General features: G+C 39.9%; 1 protein-coding gene across 10 annotated transcripts in view; it reads right to left on the reverse strand.

Annotated features, from left to right (window-relative positions):
• Window positions 1-1,111: 1,111 nt before the first annotated feature.
• Window positions 1,112-20,225, reverse strand: part of OTUD4 (OTU deubiquitinase 4) — a 28,755-nt gene continuing 9,641 nt past the window's right edge. For 2 of the 10 annotated variants that reach the window (XM_064711197.1, XM_064711198.1), the window contains 17 exons: window positions 19,709-19,781; window positions 19,164-19,245; window positions 18,789-18,933; window positions 16,843-16,900; window positions 16,340-16,457; window positions 16,049-16,113; window positions 14,270-14,370; window positions 12,735-12,859; window positions 12,438-12,618; window positions 11,525-11,696; window positions 10,613-10,733; window positions 8,925-8,980; window positions 8,220-8,378; window positions 7,591-7,729; window positions 6,334-6,603; window positions 5,596-5,636; window positions 1,113-3,951 (listed from right to left, as the gene is read on the reverse strand). In XM_064711197.1, the coding sequence (XP_064567267.1) occupies window positions 2,734-3,951; window positions 5,596-5,636; window positions 6,334-6,603; window positions 7,591-7,729; window positions 8,220-8,378; window positions 8,925-8,980; window positions 10,613-10,733; window positions 11,525-11,696; window positions 12,438-12,618; window positions 12,735-12,859; window positions 14,270-14,370; window positions 16,049-16,113; window positions 16,340-16,457; window positions 16,843-16,900; window positions 18,789-18,933; window positions 19,164-19,245; window positions 19,709-19,781 (3,124 nt within the window). In that variant the 3' untranslated portion in view covers window positions 1,113-2,733. Of the gene's footprint in view, window positions 3,952-5,595; window positions 5,637-6,333; window positions 6,604-7,590; window positions 7,730-8,219; window positions 8,379-8,924; window positions 8,981-10,612; window positions 10,734-11,524; window positions 11,697-12,437; window positions 12,619-12,734; window positions 12,860-14,269; window positions 14,371-16,048; window positions 16,114-16,339; window positions 16,458-16,842; window positions 16,901-18,784; window positions 18,934-19,163; window positions 19,246-19,708; window positions 19,782-20,225 lie in introns of those variants that run through there. The other 8 variants (XM_064711200.1, XM_064711203.1, XM_064711202.1 and 5 more) reach the window with 8 other exon arrangements.

Here is a 20,225-nt window from a genome sequence, read left to right on the forward strand (position 1 = left end):
TATGACAAAGAAGAAAAAAACTTGAATAAACATTGTTAAAAAACTTCCCTATGCAATAAGGTCCTTCAGGGAACCAGAAGGAAAATTTAAGTATTCCTGCTTACTTAAGCAGACATGCAAAAAACAACTTTCATCTATGTGTCTTAAAGGAAGGAAGGGTATTTTCCATTCAACAGTTCTCTGCCTTCACTGGCATGTGAAAAACATGATAAGAAAACATGGCTTTGTTCCTTGTTTACATTTTTGCCTCAGAAGCTAGTGGAGGTAATTTGAGGGGTTTTGCCATTCTATGTGTTAGTAACATGGTTATTTCATAACCTTGGCAGTACTGAGCATTATCTCCACACTGCCTCTCTCTGTCTGTAACAGCAGTGCACCTGTACTACAGCAGCACAGGGACTCTGACAAAGTGCAGGTACTGAGTGCAGCCCTACACAACCATGCTGGTCAGACAAAACTTGTTCTCCTCTGCACAGCCTAACTCCCTGTGGACTGGAGTTGTGCAATCTTCTCTGAATCAGTTGTGATAAGATAAAGATGTGGCTCAGCTGTGTGTCACGCGGCTGAATATTACATGTATTAACAGGAGGATCCTGCAATTAAAACATCTTGCCCCAGGCCAGAGGTTGGGCCAATCAGTCTACTACTACTCCTTCAGCAAGAGAGGAAACCAGACTTACTTGATCAGCATTGGAGAAAATACACCTACACCTTCCAGTCCTTCACTGTCCTAGAGCAGCAAGGCAGTGGAGGCCCAGGTGAAAGAAGTTGTTTTTTAAATGCAAATTCTAAAAGCACATCCCTCCCAGTTACTGCCATGCCTCTTCCCCAGTGTTTCCCAACAGATTTCTGTGAGGAAGTGTTCCTGGCTTCATTCTTGCAACAAAGCTTGTGATGAACTACCTGCTCTAGGACAGAATGATTCATTCAGTGACTGCTGCACAAAGTTTCAAATTCACCAGTAAACTCAACATGCAGCCCTCTTTATGATTTTGAAAGGAGTTGAAATAAACAGAGAATCTCAATGGTAACAACAGTTAAATGCTTCAGTGCTTGCTTCGTTCTCTACCTGAAAAAGTGAAGATTGCCTCTTTTGAAATCCTGAATGGAAAAGTATTTAGATTGAAAAAAGAAAAACCAAAAAGCCTCTAGCATGACCCCTAAAAACAAAAACTCCAAATTGAGTTTATGACTGCTTTTTGTTCGCTGTCTGCCATAATCTGGTCATCATTCTACTGCTTACTACAACTGGCCCTGTAAGAACAACATTTCATTTCATACCATTGCAACAGGTTTAAATACATACATATAATTTAGAAAGCAAGTGAAAAGACAAAACATTTATTTTAATTAGGGTTTTATACATAGCATGCATCTGAAAACAAACTGTATCATGTAACTATCACTCTGGTATCTGCACCAAGGGTGTACAATCTCAGACACAATGAATGGGTACCGTCACCTACACTACTGTATACAGAGATATAAAAATATACACAACAGTTCAATTTTACAGAGCAACAGAGCTGAGTGAATACTGTGCACACTGCACTCTCCGAGCCTGGACAGCTGAAGATCCAGACTGCAAAGGCAACAGGAACACTGCGGAGATCGTAACTGGGCTCAGAAGAAACAGCATCAGAACTCTGACACAGTGTAAAAATATAAGGCAGAAGCCACTTTCTTCTGAATTGTAGGGAAGAGCAGAGCACACTGAGACTCTCCATTCTTGCTTTTAAAAGTAGTTCCAGCAAGGAGTTGTACATGCAAAACATCAACAGTGCAACAACAAAAGAATACTGAACAGTAGCTCAATCGTACAAACTTAAAAAAATGTAACATGTACTTTATGCATCTCCTCACAAAATATCTAGGATTTGTCAGTGCATTAGTGTTAAAGTGGCATTAAAAAAACTTCTGCTATTATAACAGATGCAGAATTATTTTGGAAATGCATAGCATCTACATTTTTATTGTCTTTGTAATTATTCAGTTGGCATAGGCACCATTCTAGTCACACCAGCATTAAGAAGAATTCATGGTGGAAACAGCCATTCTTATCAGTTCATACACAGGTATTCTTGACCACTTGTCTTGATTTTGATTTCAACAAATAAATGCTTTTTAAAATTCAAAAATATACCCTATGATTATGAAAAGAACTATATACAACATACCTAAGACACAGGGTTAGCTGGCTGCCATACGTGTAACACACAAGAGAAACATTCAAGTTTGACAGATACTTTTTTCTTTTTGAGATGAAAGGCCTTTGGGTTGGAAGCATATCAGAGACAACAGTGCAGTAGGCTGAGAATTCCTTTAGCTCAGTTCAGAACTAAGGCATTGTATGATAAAATATACATTTATATTTGGTGCAATGTTACTGTCAATTTTAGAATCTAGATCACATCAAATGCTGTCATTTGTCACTCTAGTAAACGCACATACCCATTTTCTATCACAAACGGAAACCTTTGTGGGGAAAAAAATTATCAAACACTAAACCTATTTTTTTTTCCTAGTTTGACATTGAAGAAAAACTGCTAAGCCAAACAAATTCTAGAATCCCCCCCGAGAACCCTATGGTAGGACTTGACATCCTCCTAAGTCTTTACTTGCCAAAAATTAGCCCAAAATTAAACATCATTGAACTTCACTAAAAAGAAATTAGGATTTTAAACTGCTACTTCAAATTACTTTTTGCTTAAATTTTCCAATTATCCACTCATTTTACGCTTGCTGCCCCCTCTGATTATCTCCCAGTGCTGCCCTTCTCCTGTCGTTCCTATATGGCTGCCCTCTAAAGTTTCTCTGATACTGGTAGCCGTCATCTCTGCTTCTGCTGGGTGGTCCTTTCCAGGCCTCCTCACTTCTTTGGAACTGGTATCCTCCCCTGCTGGAATAACCCCTGTCAGGTCTGGGCCTTCTGCCTCCTCCGTAAGTCTGGTTATAGAACTGCTTGGACCTGCCGCTCCTCAGCATGTCGGAAACCTCCGTGTCGTCTTCAGAGCTCTCCTCCCTCGTTCTCTGGGCCCTGCTGTCCGGCTGCACGTTCCCAGCGCCCTTGGACTCTCTCCCTTTAGCAGGCCTCTCCTTCCGGCCGGGAGTGCCGGCTTTCAGTTCGTTTTTGGGAGGTTCTGCCAGCAGCGCCTGCGTGCTGGGCCCTGCCGCCGGCCTCTCTGGGCCCTGCGTCTGTGGAGGGCGATGCTGCTGCCCGGCTGCTTTCTGCTTAGGAGCAGCAGGACAGGTTTGCTCCAGCTGAGGTGCCCTGGCTGAAGTGTCTTTTGGGGTCCCTGCAGCAGCCACTGGGAATGGGACGGTATTGGAGCCACTGTTGGTCTTCTGGAGTTGCTCGGCACAGTTCACTCCAGGAACTGGAGGGCTGCACTCTTTGCCCACATACATGCTGGCAGAGCTGCCAGCTGCTGCCTCTTTGTCCTCAGGAGACAAGACAAGGTTAGGTCTTGCAACTGAATTCTCAATGAAACCCTGAACTGGGTACCCATACCAGAAGTGAGGAAAGAAAGGAGGCGCTATTGGAACAGCTCCTAGGAAGTGATTGTGTCCAAAGGGAGGCTGCGGGAACATATTTTTCCCTCTCAGGGACTCCTCGTAGTTGGCATGAAGAGCCTGCGCGGGATTCTCCGGTTCCACACAGACCTGTCCTTGACTTTCCGTCACCTGAGCTGAAGGTATGATCAGAGGCAGTGATGGAGATCTGTCAACCTGTGGAATCTGACCATTGGACCTGGCCTCGGTCTGGACAGCAAAGTGCCTGTTTGGTCGTGCAGGGTCGTTTTCATTCTGAGCGGGAGCAGCCTCCTGGAACCAGGGGTTGTGCGGATACACAGGCAGGGACACGTTTGGGTACATTCTACAAGCAGCTAAATAGGCCTGGTGCAGGGGGTACAGGTAAGAATGGGGTGCCCACATGGGACAACTGTATGCCTGCAAGACAGCAGGGGAAAAAAAAAAGATTTAAATCAGTTATTTGGTCTTTTGAATGTTCACAGAGACATAAAAGCACATCAGTCATTTACCATTTCAAAACAATATAGGAGATAAAGAAAAAGAATTTTCTTTACAGTGACTGCCCTCCATTCTAAATCATACGACTCTAGGATGGTGTTCTTATTTTTTGTTTTCCTTCCAAATGCAGTTGAAATGGGCAACAGTTATGATCAGTAAGAAAACTTAGTATCAATTTCTATATGGTTAAAGACATAAAGCTTGACTTAGCAAGTCATACTCTAGCATGTTTTTGAAGAGAAACATTTGAAACTCATTTTCCAGAATCACATTTACTAATTGGCAATTTCTTCTACTAGACCTCACTTGCAAAGGCCACTACAATGAAGTTGTCCAACTCAGGTGGTGACCCTTTCCCTTTTCTCTACCTCCACATTAATGAATTGGGCTCTGTAGAGACAGTTCCTGGAGCAAACCATCCTGGAAAGCCTATGCAGAACTCCTCTGCAGGAGCCCTTTCCCTCTCAATGGGCAGGGCAGGGTCTGGAGCAGAGCAGCAGACAGACAATGCAGAGGGCATTTCCCGGGCCTGCTGTGCCCTGGGACACCAGCAGAGCAGCACAGCCACTAGAAGGTGGGCTGGGACCAGCAGATGGTGCTGAAGCACCAAACGACAGGCGAGAACCTAAATTATCCACAGCAGCAGTAAGGAGAGTCCCAAGCACGTCAGCTTAGGAAACTCAGGCTGTTTGAATGCAATGGGGTGACAACTTGCTAATTAACGACTTATGGATCTCCTGTTAAGCACAGAGACTTCTATTAGGCAGAGGTATCAAACTGACATTGGAAACTGTGCTGAATATTCCCTTTTCATGCCCAGACACAAAACAATATTGTTGCTATGGCCAAAGTCCCATGAAATAAGCCCAAGAGCTCTCAGCACCTTGCCCCAAGTAGTTTGCCTGACAGAAGGAGTAAGAAGGTAAAAAAGGAACATTAATTTGTGCAGAAGGGAGAAAGAAAGCAAACAACTTTGCCTTGCCAAGCAATGGAAAATGTTGGGTTTTGGCTAAGCCTCTGAGCCTAACCTCACCACAGATGTGCACCACATTTACACATACACACTACTATAATTACTGAAAGGATAGAACACTATTATCATTAGCCTGAGCAGAAAGAACAGACATGCAGGGTACTTAAGGGAGTGGCCCCAGGGAAAGACTTTAGGATCTGCACCGCAGTGGCTTTGCCAGTACACAGCTATGGTTGGAGTCCGAGGGCATTTTCTCATTCCCTATATATGCCATCCAAAAGAACCATCTTCACATTCACAATTCATCTGTGACTTTGTAAAGCACAATTTGCTGGCTGTGCAGCCACAGTTGGAAGCCAAGTCTCACTATGCTACTGATATGAATTTGAATTCTGCTGACTTCAAGTGCACTGTGGACAACTGCTGGAATCCCAGTTAACAGAACACAAAATAAGGAAGTATTTCAGTCTGAAAGATGGACTTGAAATGTACACCTGCAGCAACAAATTTTCTGCACTCTGAGTGCCAACAATTATTCACAAGTGGTTTTTGTAACAAAAATGAAAACATAAGGAAGTTTGAAGAGTTACCTTCACACCAAGATTGAAGAAAAATCTAAGAATATTCTTATCTAAAAAAAAAAAAGGAAGAATATTTATAAGGACCTAAAATATTTCATCTGATACAAAAACTTCATGAAGTTCCATTTCAGCAGAGAACACCAATATTAAGTTACTACTTGCATGTCTTCAATTGATTAAGTTGGGGTTTTTTGCCACAGTAAGGTATCTAGAACACAACAGCAGTTTAAATTTCAGTTTTAACAGTTTGTGAACTTCTAGTTGTTAAAGAAACCCTTCACTAAAGAAACACCACTGTGCAGTCAGACATGAGATGTTCTTTATGGACATACCTTGCATTCATAGTATGCCAAAACCTGTATTTTCCCAGGTCAGTAAGGAAATGCTCAACAGCTTCCAAGCTTTTAAAAGACATGAGCAAACCTATTACTCTGACAGGAGCACTTCTCCAAAGATAATTCTTTACATGCATAAAACCTCAAACCTTATGATGGGGCAAGCTAAGAGCTACAAAGTGATCCTACCAGATTTCCAGGTGTAACCACTTGAAACAGTCACAGTGTTGGAAATACAAACTAAAGAGTTACAACTCTGTTCAATATTCCCTCCCACATCTTAAATCACAGAATGACAACTATTGGATCTTTGGACAAAGAATGACAACAGGACCAAAAACAGTTGTGTTTATCTACATTTTAAGAATAGAAGACCTATTAGAAAAAATGGTGTCAAATTCAGACTTCTCACCTTTAGGTAAGTCATCCCCAGTACTGCACAGGGAGTAAGGAGGTGCAACAGCTCTTTCTCCCTTTTCATTAAAAGGGAATCCTGGGTAGAGCGGATCCTGGTAGGGATTCAGAGTCTGAGGCAAAGGCATTAAAGGCTGGTTAACTGCTTGTAGCCACACAGGAACTCCAGCACCTGAAGCAGATGTTACCTGAGCCTGTGATACAATAGAGTCAGGTCCCGTGGCTGGTCCTGGCATCAGTGAAGAAGCAGGTATTTGGGTTGGAATACCTAGAGGCAAAAAATCCCAAAACAGATACATATATATGTATAGAAAGAGAACAGGTATCAATGCATATCTATAAATAATCACAAACCAAAAGACATCAGAAAAGCAGGATTCAAAATGCAGAGAATAGTTTTCAGAAAGATTGAAACAATTTAGCTAAGCTTTCCAGAAATAGCTAAACTGATCTCATGTTTCTTTTTTACAATTATGAATGCCAGAAGGAAATAGGAAGGAGGAAAAATGGGTGAACTGAAACTTTCATGTGAATCCCTGAAGTTCTCATTCTGACTAGTCATTTAGAGTCAACTCTGAATCTGAGCTTAGATCAACTGGCCTGCACATCTTCTGTCACAGACACAGTCAAGTGAGATAGCATTGTGACTGTCTCATGTGAACAAAGCAGGCTGATCTGAAAGCTGGCTCTTGCACAGAAGCAGCAGTGTGAGAGAAAATGCAGCACCTGATCTAACGAGCATTACTGATTCTAACTCCACAGACCACAAGATGGACACAGCACACCAAAACCCATTACACTGGCTTTGCAGCTCAGGTCCTAATGGATCTCATTAGTTTCAGACATACAAGTCCCAAGCTGAGTCCTCAGGAGTAAACCAAGGAGGCTGCTGTTACATGGGACACAGAGCACAAACACTTACCAGGTTTCAACATGCTGACAATATGTTCTACCTTAAGCAGATCCTCAAAACTCAATGCTATCCCACTCAAGAGGAAAAAAGGCCAATGAAGTACACAACCCTCTTGTACCTTTCAGGTTGGGAGTCAAGCAAACTGTACATACAGACAATCAAAGATGTGTTAAAACTCTCACTAGCTTTCAGCAGTGAGAAACTACATTCCTATGAATGCCTGACTTTGGAATATGAAATTATACAAGACACTGTCTCCTGGGTCTATCTTCAACTTAGTAAGAGAGGTAAATTATTTTCCAGGGTTAGTAATTTCTGATTTATGTTAGTATTTTTGCAAACCTGCTGGTCCATATGTTGCTGGCTCACTTGGCCAAGCTGGCACAATGGCTGGTACAGAAGGCACTGCTGGAGGTAAATGCACCTCAGAGAAGACTGGAGAGGGTGTCGGAGTTACGCTGGGCAAGCACTCGGTCAGGTTCTGGAAAAACAAACAAATCTGAATCCCATCACGGCTGGTGACCCTGATGAACTCACAGCCTTATCTGGACTACCACCACACCCACAGGGAAGTACTAACTAGGAACATACCCAAAGAGACCTGAGCTGCATCAGTGTGTGCAGATCTCTGAGCTCTGTCCAGCCATGCCTGTACCACAGAGCCAGCAGTGCTAGAACTACCTCCTCAAGCTTTGAGTATCTCCCACCCAAAATAAAAGCCACCCTCACAAGCAATTACCAATAACCTCAGAGAAACCTAAAAAGGAAATGCTAAAGAATTTAAATTTCTACCTTGGTAAGATATGACATAACCCCTCTCTCAGAAAATAACAGATTTACTTTTCTATCAGGGGTTGTTCTCTTACAATCTATATGCTGGACATAACAGATTCCTAACTGTAAATATGAAATTTTAGCATTATCACCATAGAAATGACTGTGTAATTAAAAGCCAGTATTGTGATACATACGTGGCTGTGATGGAGCTCCCCTTTGTCTGAAGTCTCCTGACTGGAAAACTTTGAAATCAAACAAACATTTCTTACTTGCTCAGCAAGAATCGGAGAATCTGTTTTTACTTGTTCCAAAGGAGATGAAGCTTTTGGATAACTCTCATCTTGACTATTCTTCTAAAGCAAAGTTAGAAACAACATACACAGCTAGTCTAATAGTAAGATTAACTTTACAAAGAGTTATTCACAAACAGTAAACCACACTCCATACAAAGTGGGCTAAGCACCCATCACATATTATACTAGTGTGACATTTTGCTCATTGAAAGGACAGCAAAGGTTAAAAGCCAACAGGAGGCCATAAATCTTCGCTGAACTTCAGAGCTCATGGTCTGTTAGCACAATAGCTATTAGCAAACATCAAATCTTCTGTGGTCCCATTATACTGGAAGTACAGACTGTACTAAGTAATTACAAATCCAGATTTGTAAGTGCTCTCAATAGCCCAGGTTTGAGGACTCTGATTGCAGAGAAAGACTAAGTATTGGTTACAGGGCTGAGGAAAGCTGACAGAAATACAAGCCTCCAGCCTTAGGAGTATTTCACTAAAAGCTGTAAAGCAGCAGCAGCAATCACAGCTCTAAAGGCAGCTATTGCTCTGCTAATCATGTATCAGAGAAGCAATAACATTAAAAAAAAATTTGGTCTTTTCTTTAAGATTACCTCAGATGAATTTGGCTCAAGCTTCTGACTTAAGTGGATCTGCCTGGAATTTGACTCTGCAACACCAAGACATAACCTAGTAAATGAACCATTACACCACTTATGGCTATCAAAACTTAAGCCAGTTAGTTTGTCTTTCCAAAATTAAACTTTCAAAACTAAACCTGTACCTTAGTATATAACTACTTCAGAAAACTTAAATTTCTATTTTTACCAAAGATCAAAGCATCTAAAACAAACAGTTATTTGGATAGTAACAGAGCAGCTACTTCAATCTGGGTTCTGCAACTCTACAGGAGTTCTTTAGTGATGTTTGGAAACCATTTCAGTGATGCTTGGGGAAAGCAGGAATGAAATGCAGCTGTCCCTTTAAATGTATTCATCCTAAAGTGCTCCTAATGAAACAAAAGTTTGTACTTCTCTTAAGGGGAAAGTGCTCTGATTGGCATTTTCATACTGAAGTGCTAAGACAAAAGAAGCTCGAAGTCTTGTCTACTTTTGACTGATTAAAAAAAAATTTAGAATGTTGCAGTGGATTAAAAGATCAAAAAAAGTTTTCAGACTGCTGCACAAAGTCTCATTCCTCAAGCACCAGCAAACACTTTGGTGGGGAAGACAGTTAAAAAACAGTTGTGACATAATAGGATCTGAACAAGCTCTTCACATGCTGGCTTATGTTCAGACCTAGCTATCACTGCTTGTCAATCAAACTCATGCCCAGATTATTCAGTAGTAGATATAGACTTTTTAAAAGCTTATTATATACTCTGTCACAACTAGACAGCAGTATAAATGGAAACAGCATTGATTTTGAGAATTACTGCCAAATCCGCAAGCAGCAATAGAAATCCCTAAACACTCAGAAGGAAGTATACTTGATTCCCATAGGATTGTTAACCTAGTTTCACAAGAGGCAATGCAAATGTGTATCACAAAAAGCAGAGAAAGCTGGACATGCCATGCCCTTCAGCCAAATTCATCATGACAGTGGAGTCTTTACTTTCTCTCCAGCTTTCTCTAGGTGAACATTTCTTTAAAAGTGTGAACGTTCCTTAAAAAATTCCTTTGCAATTAGCAGAGATTTACTAACTACCTCCTCCTGGCACCTACAGCTTTCTTCTATTACTGCCATGTTCCACTTCCTCACAGAGGAGGAAAAGCTTTAAGTCCATGAAGAGAAGCTGAAGTGTTGTAACCGACTGGGGGGAGAGAGAAAACCCAAACAAAATTTTGACCATGTGACAGAGCTTTTTACTGTAAACAGGTTTGTTTTTCCAACCCTTCTTCTCCACCTCCTGTACCAAGGTATGCTAATTCTTAACCATGCCACAGTAAATGCTTTTACCTGCTTCATAAATTACTCTTACTTCCCACTGGCACTTTCTGCCAGACACACTAGAATTTCAAAAGGATCTAATTTAGGGTAGCTTTGACAAGTCTTAGTTTTTCTCATTTTTATTCCCATTTACTACAAAAATTCCAGCCAGGAGTCTACTCTCTCAGCCACATTCACAAAGCAGGGAAATGTACTTTCTTCACAAACCACACCCTTGCTACCCTCCAGCCCAGTTTAGTTTGGCACTGCTACTTAGGATAACTTTTCCCTCATTGCCTAAACAGATGCCCCATCTTGAATAAATTCAATTGCTGGTAACAAAACCAAGCAAATAAAATCCATTTAGTTTTACCTTTCTCCTTCTGCTCTTCCACCTCTGCTGTCCACTTGCTGTTTCTTCTTTCACTATTGGAGAACTTTTTCTGGTTTACATTATCCACAGTTTGTGTAGCAGCCTGACAGACTAACTGGTTCTGAAGAAGTTGACAAAAGCAGAAATATCACTTCATGTAATCAGTCCAGTGACACCTTACCATCATCTGCTATGATACTATTATCCTTCATGACAAATAATATCTATGTCTGTAACAGGCAGAAAGAGGAAGAGTCTCTGCAGGATACTGAGCCATTCATCTCCTCTTTCACATTCATTGCTACCTTTTGCCAAGTGCCCTTTAAGAGCATTCGTGTCACTAGCTGACGTGACAAAATCTGTTTCACTCAAACAATAAATCACATCCTCCTCCTGCAGGTGAGCAAATACAGCAAACTGTTACTGCCCAGGAGAGAGCAATCTCTGTCTTTCACTAGGAGAAAGACTGAAGCCTTTCTTCCCATCCTTGTTTCTGTTTGCCCTAGGATTTACACCCAAAAAGCCCCACACATCTCTGGAAGAAGCCTATGTGGAAAGTAGCTCTTTATCCACAGGATCTGCTCGCTTCCCTGGATGTACTGGGACTCCCACCCACTTTCATTAAAATTGCATCAGTAGAATGATCTCTCCAAAATCCTACAAATACAGATGCTCACGTGTCTCCCATATTTACACACCTAAAGCACCGTGTAGTGGATGTTCAATTATTATATACTAGGTGTATTTTCTTATCTTTAACATATAAACCATTGTAGATACCTGTGCTTCTAATTACAAAGCAAGTGCAAAACAAATATCCCTCATTCCTGAATTGCAGTGTGACTCAAGGACAGCAAACCAATGGCTAATGAAAGGTTCACAGGCAAGGTAATGGCAAGGAATGCAGCATACATTGCAAAGAGCAGGAAAAGCTTGTTCATCCCTCTGCTGGATCTCGTAGAGGGAGCGGGACTCCTCTATAGCCTGCTTCTCCCTGCGCTCCTCGGGGGACAGCCCAAAGTAGTGACAGTCCCTGCTGCCGCCGTGCTGGCTCAGCTCCTCGCCGCGCTCACGCTCCGCCTTCCTGCGCACGAAACAGAGAGCATCGCTCACACCGAGACACTGCAGCAAACCAACACTAACTCCTGCCTCAGGAGAAAGAAAGATGCAAGTATGGAAATAGAAACTGCTGCAGCAGCCCAAGGAATCAAAAAGTCACCACCAACAAATGCAGGCAGAACACTCTTTTAATACTCCTTTCAAATGGTAAGTCAGAACACAGCAGTCCCCTATGACAGGTTCAGCAGAAGCGGAGGGAAGATCTTAGCCATGCCCAAGAAGCACTTGCAGCATTATTTCAGCCCCAACCAAAACAAAAAACCCCACCCCACACAACCAAAACCATCAAATCCACAGCCCACAACAACAACTTCAAACACTTTTTTGCCCCAGGTAGGGCAAAGATGATGCTGATCTAAAGAGCATCCTGGCACCCTGTATGAGATCAGGCAGAGCTACTCAACCACCAGAAAAGCTCGGTGCTTTAATGGACCTTTCGAGAAAAACAACTACAACATAAGCCACACTAACATCTACTTTCCAAGAAAAAAAAAGTGGCTTTGTAGGCAGTTTCTGCCATGCACAAAAAAAAAAAAAAATATTTTTCCCGTGCTTGTGTGTATTCTTAAGGACCTGGGACACTTCCTAAGCATTCAATGGCAATGTATTTCAGAAGAGTATGCTGGAAGCACCTGAAGCAGATACCTGGGCTTCCAGAAGCTCAGTTAAGAGTTCAAGCCAGGGAAGATGCTGTTTGCAGGTTTACCTTGCAGACTGGGAAGGATTCCTGCCCGGAGCTTTCTGCTCAGTTGAGGTCTGATGAGGTTGGGGCCCAGAACACAAGAACTGGTGCTGCCTGGTTCCCACAGTATGCTGAAGTCGAGGAGGTAGTGCTGACTGGGGTTTGATTGACTTGCTCTGATTCTTTGGCCCTCTGCACTCTGCATCTGTGATAACAACGTGAAAACGGGTAAGACACTTGTTTTAATCATACTTTTAAGCTCTTTGGGACAAAACATCTGACAAAGGAGGTTCTGCCACACAAAGACAGGTACAGTCCTACCAGGCTGAGCATTCTGCCCCCATGTTGGGTAAAACTTTTTAATCTTCTTCCCTGGCACAGTGTTCCAGCCCTCCATAGGAGAGGTCTGTGGAAGAGGTTTAAGGCTCTTCAGTGAGACAGCATGCCTACAAAACAAGGAATTATGGAGGGAATAATATCTTAAAAGACCAGACTGGGGCTTGCATAAATTAATACCACATGTTCACTAATACTGACAGATCTTTCCATTTTTGAGAACATTGTTTTCAAAGTTCTTTGCCTTTATGACTACACCCAAGCAATGTGTAGAACAGCAAACCCTTTTTTATTCCTTTTTACATAAAACTAGCAAGTTGACACAAACTTAGTAAAGAATGATCAGCCATTTGTGAAGTGCTTGCAAGGCAGACAGAAAAAGAGAATGATCCCAAAAAGCAATATAATTAGGTAAAAGCAATATACTTAGATAAATTTATTACCAATGTTGCAATAGGTGCCAAGATTAAAAGATGTTACATTGACAGCGTATATCCCAGAACAATTACTGCCTTTTTAACTGAGGATGCTAGAGATGGTCCAAGCAACTGTTTACATTATTTGACAGGTTATTTATTTATATATTTATTCTACAGTAATATAATACTATATAGTATAGTATATACTATATTATATAGTAATATAGTAATACTAACTAGAAGGTAATATATTCTATATTAATAGAATAATGTAAATATATAACTAGTATAATATATTCATTATATATTTACTTTACTCAAACAAGTTAAATTCCAATTTAAAAAGGATTCAAACTGCAAGATAATCTTCAGATCATCATAATTATTTTTTTAATGGTGACCAAATGAGATAAATGGGCATCTTTCCCATTTGCCTTGAGTGAAAGTGTGTCCTCTTCCCAAACTACAATCAGTGTGGGGTTTTTGACCCATAAATCACAGGACTTATAGCAGAGCTCAAGATGTCTCAAACTCCTCTCTCCCTGCCCCCTCCCCACCAAAACACCCCAACAAACAAAAAACCCCACACAACCAAAACCATCAAATCCACAGCCCACAACAACAACTTCAAACACTTTTTTGCCCCAGGTAGGGCAAAGATGATGCTGATCTAAAGAGCAACCTGGCACCCTGTATGAGATCAGGCAGAGCTACTCAACCACCAGAGCAGCTCTAATGGATCTTTCAATATGAAAAGCTTGTCACAAATCCAGCATCTAATTATTAAGTCCAAGCAACACCTTATTAGCCTGCTGTCAATCTGTTTAGGAATGAATCTTGTGCACAAAAATTATAATACTACTGATGTAATTACTATTCTACTCTACAAATAATACCCAGACTACTTGGCACTACAGAAAGAAGTATGAAATGATAATCAATTTTTCCTTGTTTAAATAGTATGATGCTTTCTTAACAAATCTGTGGTAGTACTGCTCCAAGCAAAGAAACAGATACATTTTGGGGGCTGAAGTTAACTCTGAACCAAAGTAATGCTTTCTTCACTTTGTTGCTCCCTTCCAAAAGAGATTAAGCACTCACTTTGCTCCAAGCTCTTCTACAAACACAACAACTGGCCCATTCTCTGAACAAACTTCTTGAATATGGGCATTATAAAATTTCCCATTATGGTCTAAGCGCACCTGCAAAGAGCAAGAGCAAGAAAAAAAAGTGGATTAGTTCCACAGACAACTGTGAGAGGAGCTAGCCCTTTAAAATATAAACAATAAGAAACAGAAATTTTCCTCTGGGCAACAGAAGACCTAAAAAATACACATCACAGTTCAATAAATGAATCAAAAGCCAATCTTCAACCCCTATTGCTTCTTCAAAACAAAATAAAAATACTATTAAAACAAACACACACACAACACTAAACAAATAGCCCATAAACAGCTTGCTGAGGAACCCTACTTAATGAAATATGCTTTTCAAAACCACATGAGAAAGTTAAAAGCAATCAGTGCAGCCAGGCTTTTCAGCTTTACTGAAAACACTCTCTCTCACAATAAAACTCAAAACCTTTCCCTATTAAAATCCACTTCAGTGAAATGTAGTCTAATTAGGAACATAATGAACATAAATTACTTCAGGAGTTACTCTTCAGAAGGTTTTTTTAAGAACAATCAAAAAAATTTCTTTAGACATGATCATAGCGTTAGTTGTCTGACATTCTATGTTCTTAAAACTCTTCTGTTGTATAAAAAATAAATGTCTTAATGTTTCACTACAGTATTTGGCTTTAAAGCTGTATTAATTTGGTCAACTCTAATTTTCACTATTCACTTCATGTTTTCTTCCCATGTTTTTATACTATATATTTACCGTCTTGCCACATACACAGAAATTTTGACAGATAGAGTATGTAATTACCAGAGTGTTTTCTCCTAATAATATCTGTAAATAAATACCACACAAGACAGCCTTAGGATCTTAAATGCACATTTTAAGCCTGGACTATTAAGCAATAAATAATCAACTCAGCATTAGGTTGGTTTGGTTTGGGGGCCAGGGGGTTTGAGGCCTTGTGGCTTTGTGGAGTATTTTGTGGCTGGGGTTTTTTTTAGGTTTGGAGATGTGTTTTCCCTGCAGTTTAGTCACTGTGGTTGATTCCATCACGCAAATAAAAAAGTACAAACTGAAAGAGCCCCTGTGCTGTATGATTAACCCAACTGAATATTTTGTCATTAATATTAATAACTTTAATAGATGGTCAAATGTCCTAGAAAGAAACACGTTTAGGTGAGTACCACAAGTTTAATTAACACACTTAACGAGACTAATCTACAAATCCAGAATTTAATGGCAAACCTTGATTGTTCCTAAGCAGCAACACTTAATACAAGTCTTAATAGAATTTGAAGACCAATTGTGTAACACAGTTGCAACACTCTGAGAGGAAGAAGCGCCCAAAACTCCAGGATCTGCAGTAACTAAAGCAAGCTGTACTTCATTACTGGGAAGTGCTGAGATTTTTATCAAAGCCAATATACACAGAGCAACCACTATTTCCAGTGTCAAACCAACACATGGACATACAGTTCCATGCTTCATGTTAAGGCTCACAATCACCTTACCACATATACTCTCAGAGTTAACCTTGTGATTTTTTTAATGGAACAAAATTGCACTGATCAGTTGTACATCATGCTCTAAGTCATGAACACTGCCAACAATTTAAGGACAAGTACATGCTCAGCTGAAGACACAAGTCAAAAGTATTTATAAAGTAGCAATATCAAAGTAGTTAACAAAGAGGGAAAATTGACATCTTGAGCAAAATCTTAATGTACCTATAAACTACAATTCAATGCTACTTACTTTACATTTATCTCCAATGGAGTATTGCATGCCAGCAGCAATAGAAAAATCTTGTTTTTGCTGATCTGGAAATAGAGAAGAAGTAATATACTGTTAGTTTAAATATACCAAAAGGATTACTTTATTGATGCAGTAAGAATGCAAACCAGGTGTTCAGGACCCAAATCTGCCCAGTGACCCATGTGAGGAAAACCAAACCAAAAACCCAAAGTGCCACTTGCATCAGTTCTTCAGGAGGGCTTCACTTCCACAGCTGCAAAAGCTGCAGCTTTGAAGTATTCTGTTACTCACCCCATCTGGATCGGAGCCAAACATCGTATTCAATGTTTCTGTAAACCAAGGGATCAAGTGATTTCAGAACCTTTTTAGGCAACACCAGCGAGGTGGGACTCCCATTGCTCTCAAGGTGCTGCATGGAACAGAACAAAGTGCTAAAAGGTCAACTACACAGACATATCCAGCTTGGCATGTTTCAATCACAGTGCTCAAGCCTTGTGCTGACACACAGAAATGCTGAAAACATATAGAGTATAAAGAGCTTTGAAAAAAAGAACTAAACTGTGTTCTTTTAACCATACCAGAACAAATCTAAGAACTAAGCAGCACTAAAAAGGACACTTACCCACCTCTGAGCACATCAAAAATACCCATTACTTTCCAAAGAAACAGACAATTTTTAGGATATTACATGTTAGGAAAGCTATTAACTCAAGAGTCTCTCATGAACATTAAATACCAAAAATATAGCTAAGTACGAGTTACTGGCAAGAAAATAAATCTCAATGGATAAATACCTTGTTGCCAGAAAGAGACTTCATTCCATTCATATCACTAACTGTTGTAGCTTTACTTCTGTAATAGGACAGAGGCAAGTTATGTTTTCATAATGAATTACAGCATTACTAAGCCCTGAAAATCAGGTAAGACACATCTAAAGAGGATAAAAAAAGTGACACCACCATTCTCTATATATTTTCCTGACAATAAGCCTATCACAGAATATCTTCATCTCTTGAAGTGAAAAAGCTGTCTAAAACAGAAACTGTAGCTTTCTTTGATAAAGAAGTAAGATTTTGGGTTTAAGTACAAATTTTAGGAAGTCTATCTTATGTGTGCTTTGCTGTCACTTAGGGTAAAAAAAATAGCAAGGGGTGGAAGACCAGGGAAACAAAAGTCCTCTTAAAATTTTTGCAACTACACGAGGAAAACCTTGCAAACGTAGACATTAAAAAACCCCTCAAAACCAAAATCTACTCTGTTAGTTAACTTCCATCAGGCATTCTAATTTACTCTTATTTTCTACACCTGACATCACCAGAAAAAAAACTTTCCACTGAGAAAGTTCCAAGTATTTTTCCTACAACAGTTGTAGGCAACTGTCAGCATTAACTTCTCCCAAAACTATTGCACTTAATAACAACATAATTGAAAAGTTTATATTTATAAAATGAAAAGAGTCTTCTGGAAAACTAGCTTATGAAACATGCTGAAGTCAACTTTAGGATAAGCAAAAGATTTAGGACTTCATAAACCCAGCAAAGTGTCTGTAATTTGTGTTAACTGGGTCAAGAGTCACATACACACACGCCAGCCCCTGCATTATAGGACATGTGGTTTAAATCAAAAACATTGAGTTCCACAGTCTCCAGTGAGCACATGACCTTACTTCCAAAGGTGCTAAGGAGGTTAGCAGGATATTTTCTTAGGAATCCCAAAGATACAGAGTAAGGCTACTGCATTTGGATTTGGAAAGCTCCAAGAACAGAAAGGAATAAAGATTTCCATTAGCTGACATTTAGCTATAATAATTGTTTCCTCAGGCAGAAATATTTTGTATTTTAATTGGCAACATTCCCTAGTATTTTTTTTCCAAACACAAAAATAAGCTAATCCCTTTCCCAGATCTTTTTTTTTAACTTGTGATGATTTCCATTATCTTCCTTTCTGTTGTTTTCAACCTGTGGGAGAAACCATCTCCCAAAAGCTCAAAGAACTTCAGCTGCCACATGCCACACAGCAGAGCCCTAGGGAAGGACTGTGACAATCAGCAGGAGGGGATGTGATCCACTGATGCAGCACCAACTCTGCAGTTTCAGTGGAATTTCACACAAGCCAGAGTTAAGGATCTTATTAAACAGAAGAAAAACTGCCAACATGTAAGATTGCACAAACAGCACTGTGAAGGACTGACTGGGCAAAAGGAGTCAGGTTGAAATCTCAAAGCTTGATAGAGCATCCAGCAAAAAGAATATAAATCCACTTCTTTATGATGCAGATCAAAATGGAGCAAGCTCTATCTGTATGTCTCCATCAGCTTCACCTCAAGCAGGCATTCCAGCCCCCAGATGTGGAAGGCACACAAGTTGGATCAGATTCCTGTAACTCTACTCAGCTGCAGAGTAAGCCAAGTCATTCTCAGAGACACTGGCACCCTGACAGTTCTCCCAGGGAATTCTGCTACTCTAAACAGGAAGAGGCACATGTTGCAATGGCAAGAATCCATTTATGTAAAGAGATTCAAAGCCAGACTGCAGGAAGAACAGAGGAAGGCCAGAAGCCTGTCCTTAGGTAAGTGAAGATATACATTATATTCTTTCACACTTCTAACCCTACCTCTTCCTGCTTCTTTTCTTAGTAATTTTAAATGTTTTCAACCCTGACTATTGGATTCTGCTACCCACCAGAAATTCAGAAAATTCATTTAATGTGTGTTCACAGGCAACTTTTCAATTTCATTTACCTGTAGTTGTCATCTTCCGAATCCGAAGCAGACACCTCACTGCTCCCATTACTTTCCTCTGCCACACCAACAGCACTAAGTTCTGCCATGATTTTCTTTACATCCACATCAAACACTTTCTCATAGAGCAACTCATACAGCAGAGCTGGGGAAGAGAAGGAGAAAGTGGAAGAGCAGAATCAGTTACCAGCTGAATCAGTTCTCATTCCACCATTTCAGATGGTAATCATAAGTCACTGACAACTCAAACTGAAAACCAAGCCACTGAAAATGACTACAATAAACTTCCAAACAAAGCCATTTCCTGAAACCTAACAACGATAGCTTCAATATTTTTGGTAAAAAGATGTTTTTAACTAACAGCTTGATACTTACACTGGCACAGAGCAGCCTTCTCTGCATACTCTATGGGATACACAATATCATAGTGGTTTCCATTGGAGAAGCACAGCAATACCTATTAAAAAAATCACACAGATATTTCAGGCATCTCAATTATTCATAAGTGCTACCTTTAAATTCAATTTAAGGCACCCATGTGCTTTGTTATCTTTCAGGATCTCAATGTGTCAATAAAACAATCAACATGTTTGGTGGATGTCCTTTAAACCAAACAGAATTTGAACAAAAGCCCAAAAAAATTTACGACAGAGATTAGTGTCTGAAAATTGATTTTTACAGAATTTTATATTAGTAGGAAGATATGCCACACCCTAAACACAACCCATCTATTTAAAAAGAAGTGTTACATGTATTAGCAGCACAACTGCCTTAAACATGTACAAAATAAACTGCTAAAACGGAATGCTCAGAACTTTTCATTGTGTTGAATAATGAAAGTCACACACAACTACTTGCTGTTTATAAAGTAGTCTTACTTCAGCCTGTCACAATAGCCATGATTTTTTTTTTTTTTTCACCTTATCAGAAAAGCCATTTTCAGTTACACGTGAAGGAGAAGCATTTGGCTCCTGGTATATTATGAAATCTTTCCTGGAAAAAAAAATAACAGTGAAGAATTTATTTTAAAAGTAGTATCAATCAAAATTTGAGCATTGAAGTCAAATTCAAAGGAGATACATAACCAGAGAAAACACCTAGTGGTTCCTCTGCTATAATTAATCTCTATTGTGATTTTAAACTTAAATATTTTCTCTCTCTCCCTTTCATCCATAATTTTCTCTTAGAATTTGAAGGAGGTGACAGGCTGTTAAGCAAAAAATTCTATCAGTCATGCAAAATAACTGAGTATATTAACAGTTTCTGAATTTAAAAAATAAATTAACAACTACTCAGAAAAAAGCAATTTTGAAAGGAAAAGAAGACCCACCCACTTCAGGGAGCAAAGCAAATTTACTAGATAACCAACCTATATTTGTGAGAGGTCTGAGGAGTGAAAGGGAAATCAAACCTATTTGTACTGAATTTCTAGCCTAT

The sequence above is a fragment of the Zonotrichia leucophrys genome, chromosome 4 (assembly GCF_028769735.1).
Source record: "Zonotrichia leucophrys gambelii isolate GWCS_2022_RI chromosome 4, RI_Zleu_2.0, whole genome shotgun sequence".
Taxonomy (NCBI): domain Eukaryota; kingdom Metazoa; phylum Chordata; class Aves; order Passeriformes; family Passerellidae; genus Zonotrichia; species Zonotrichia leucophrys.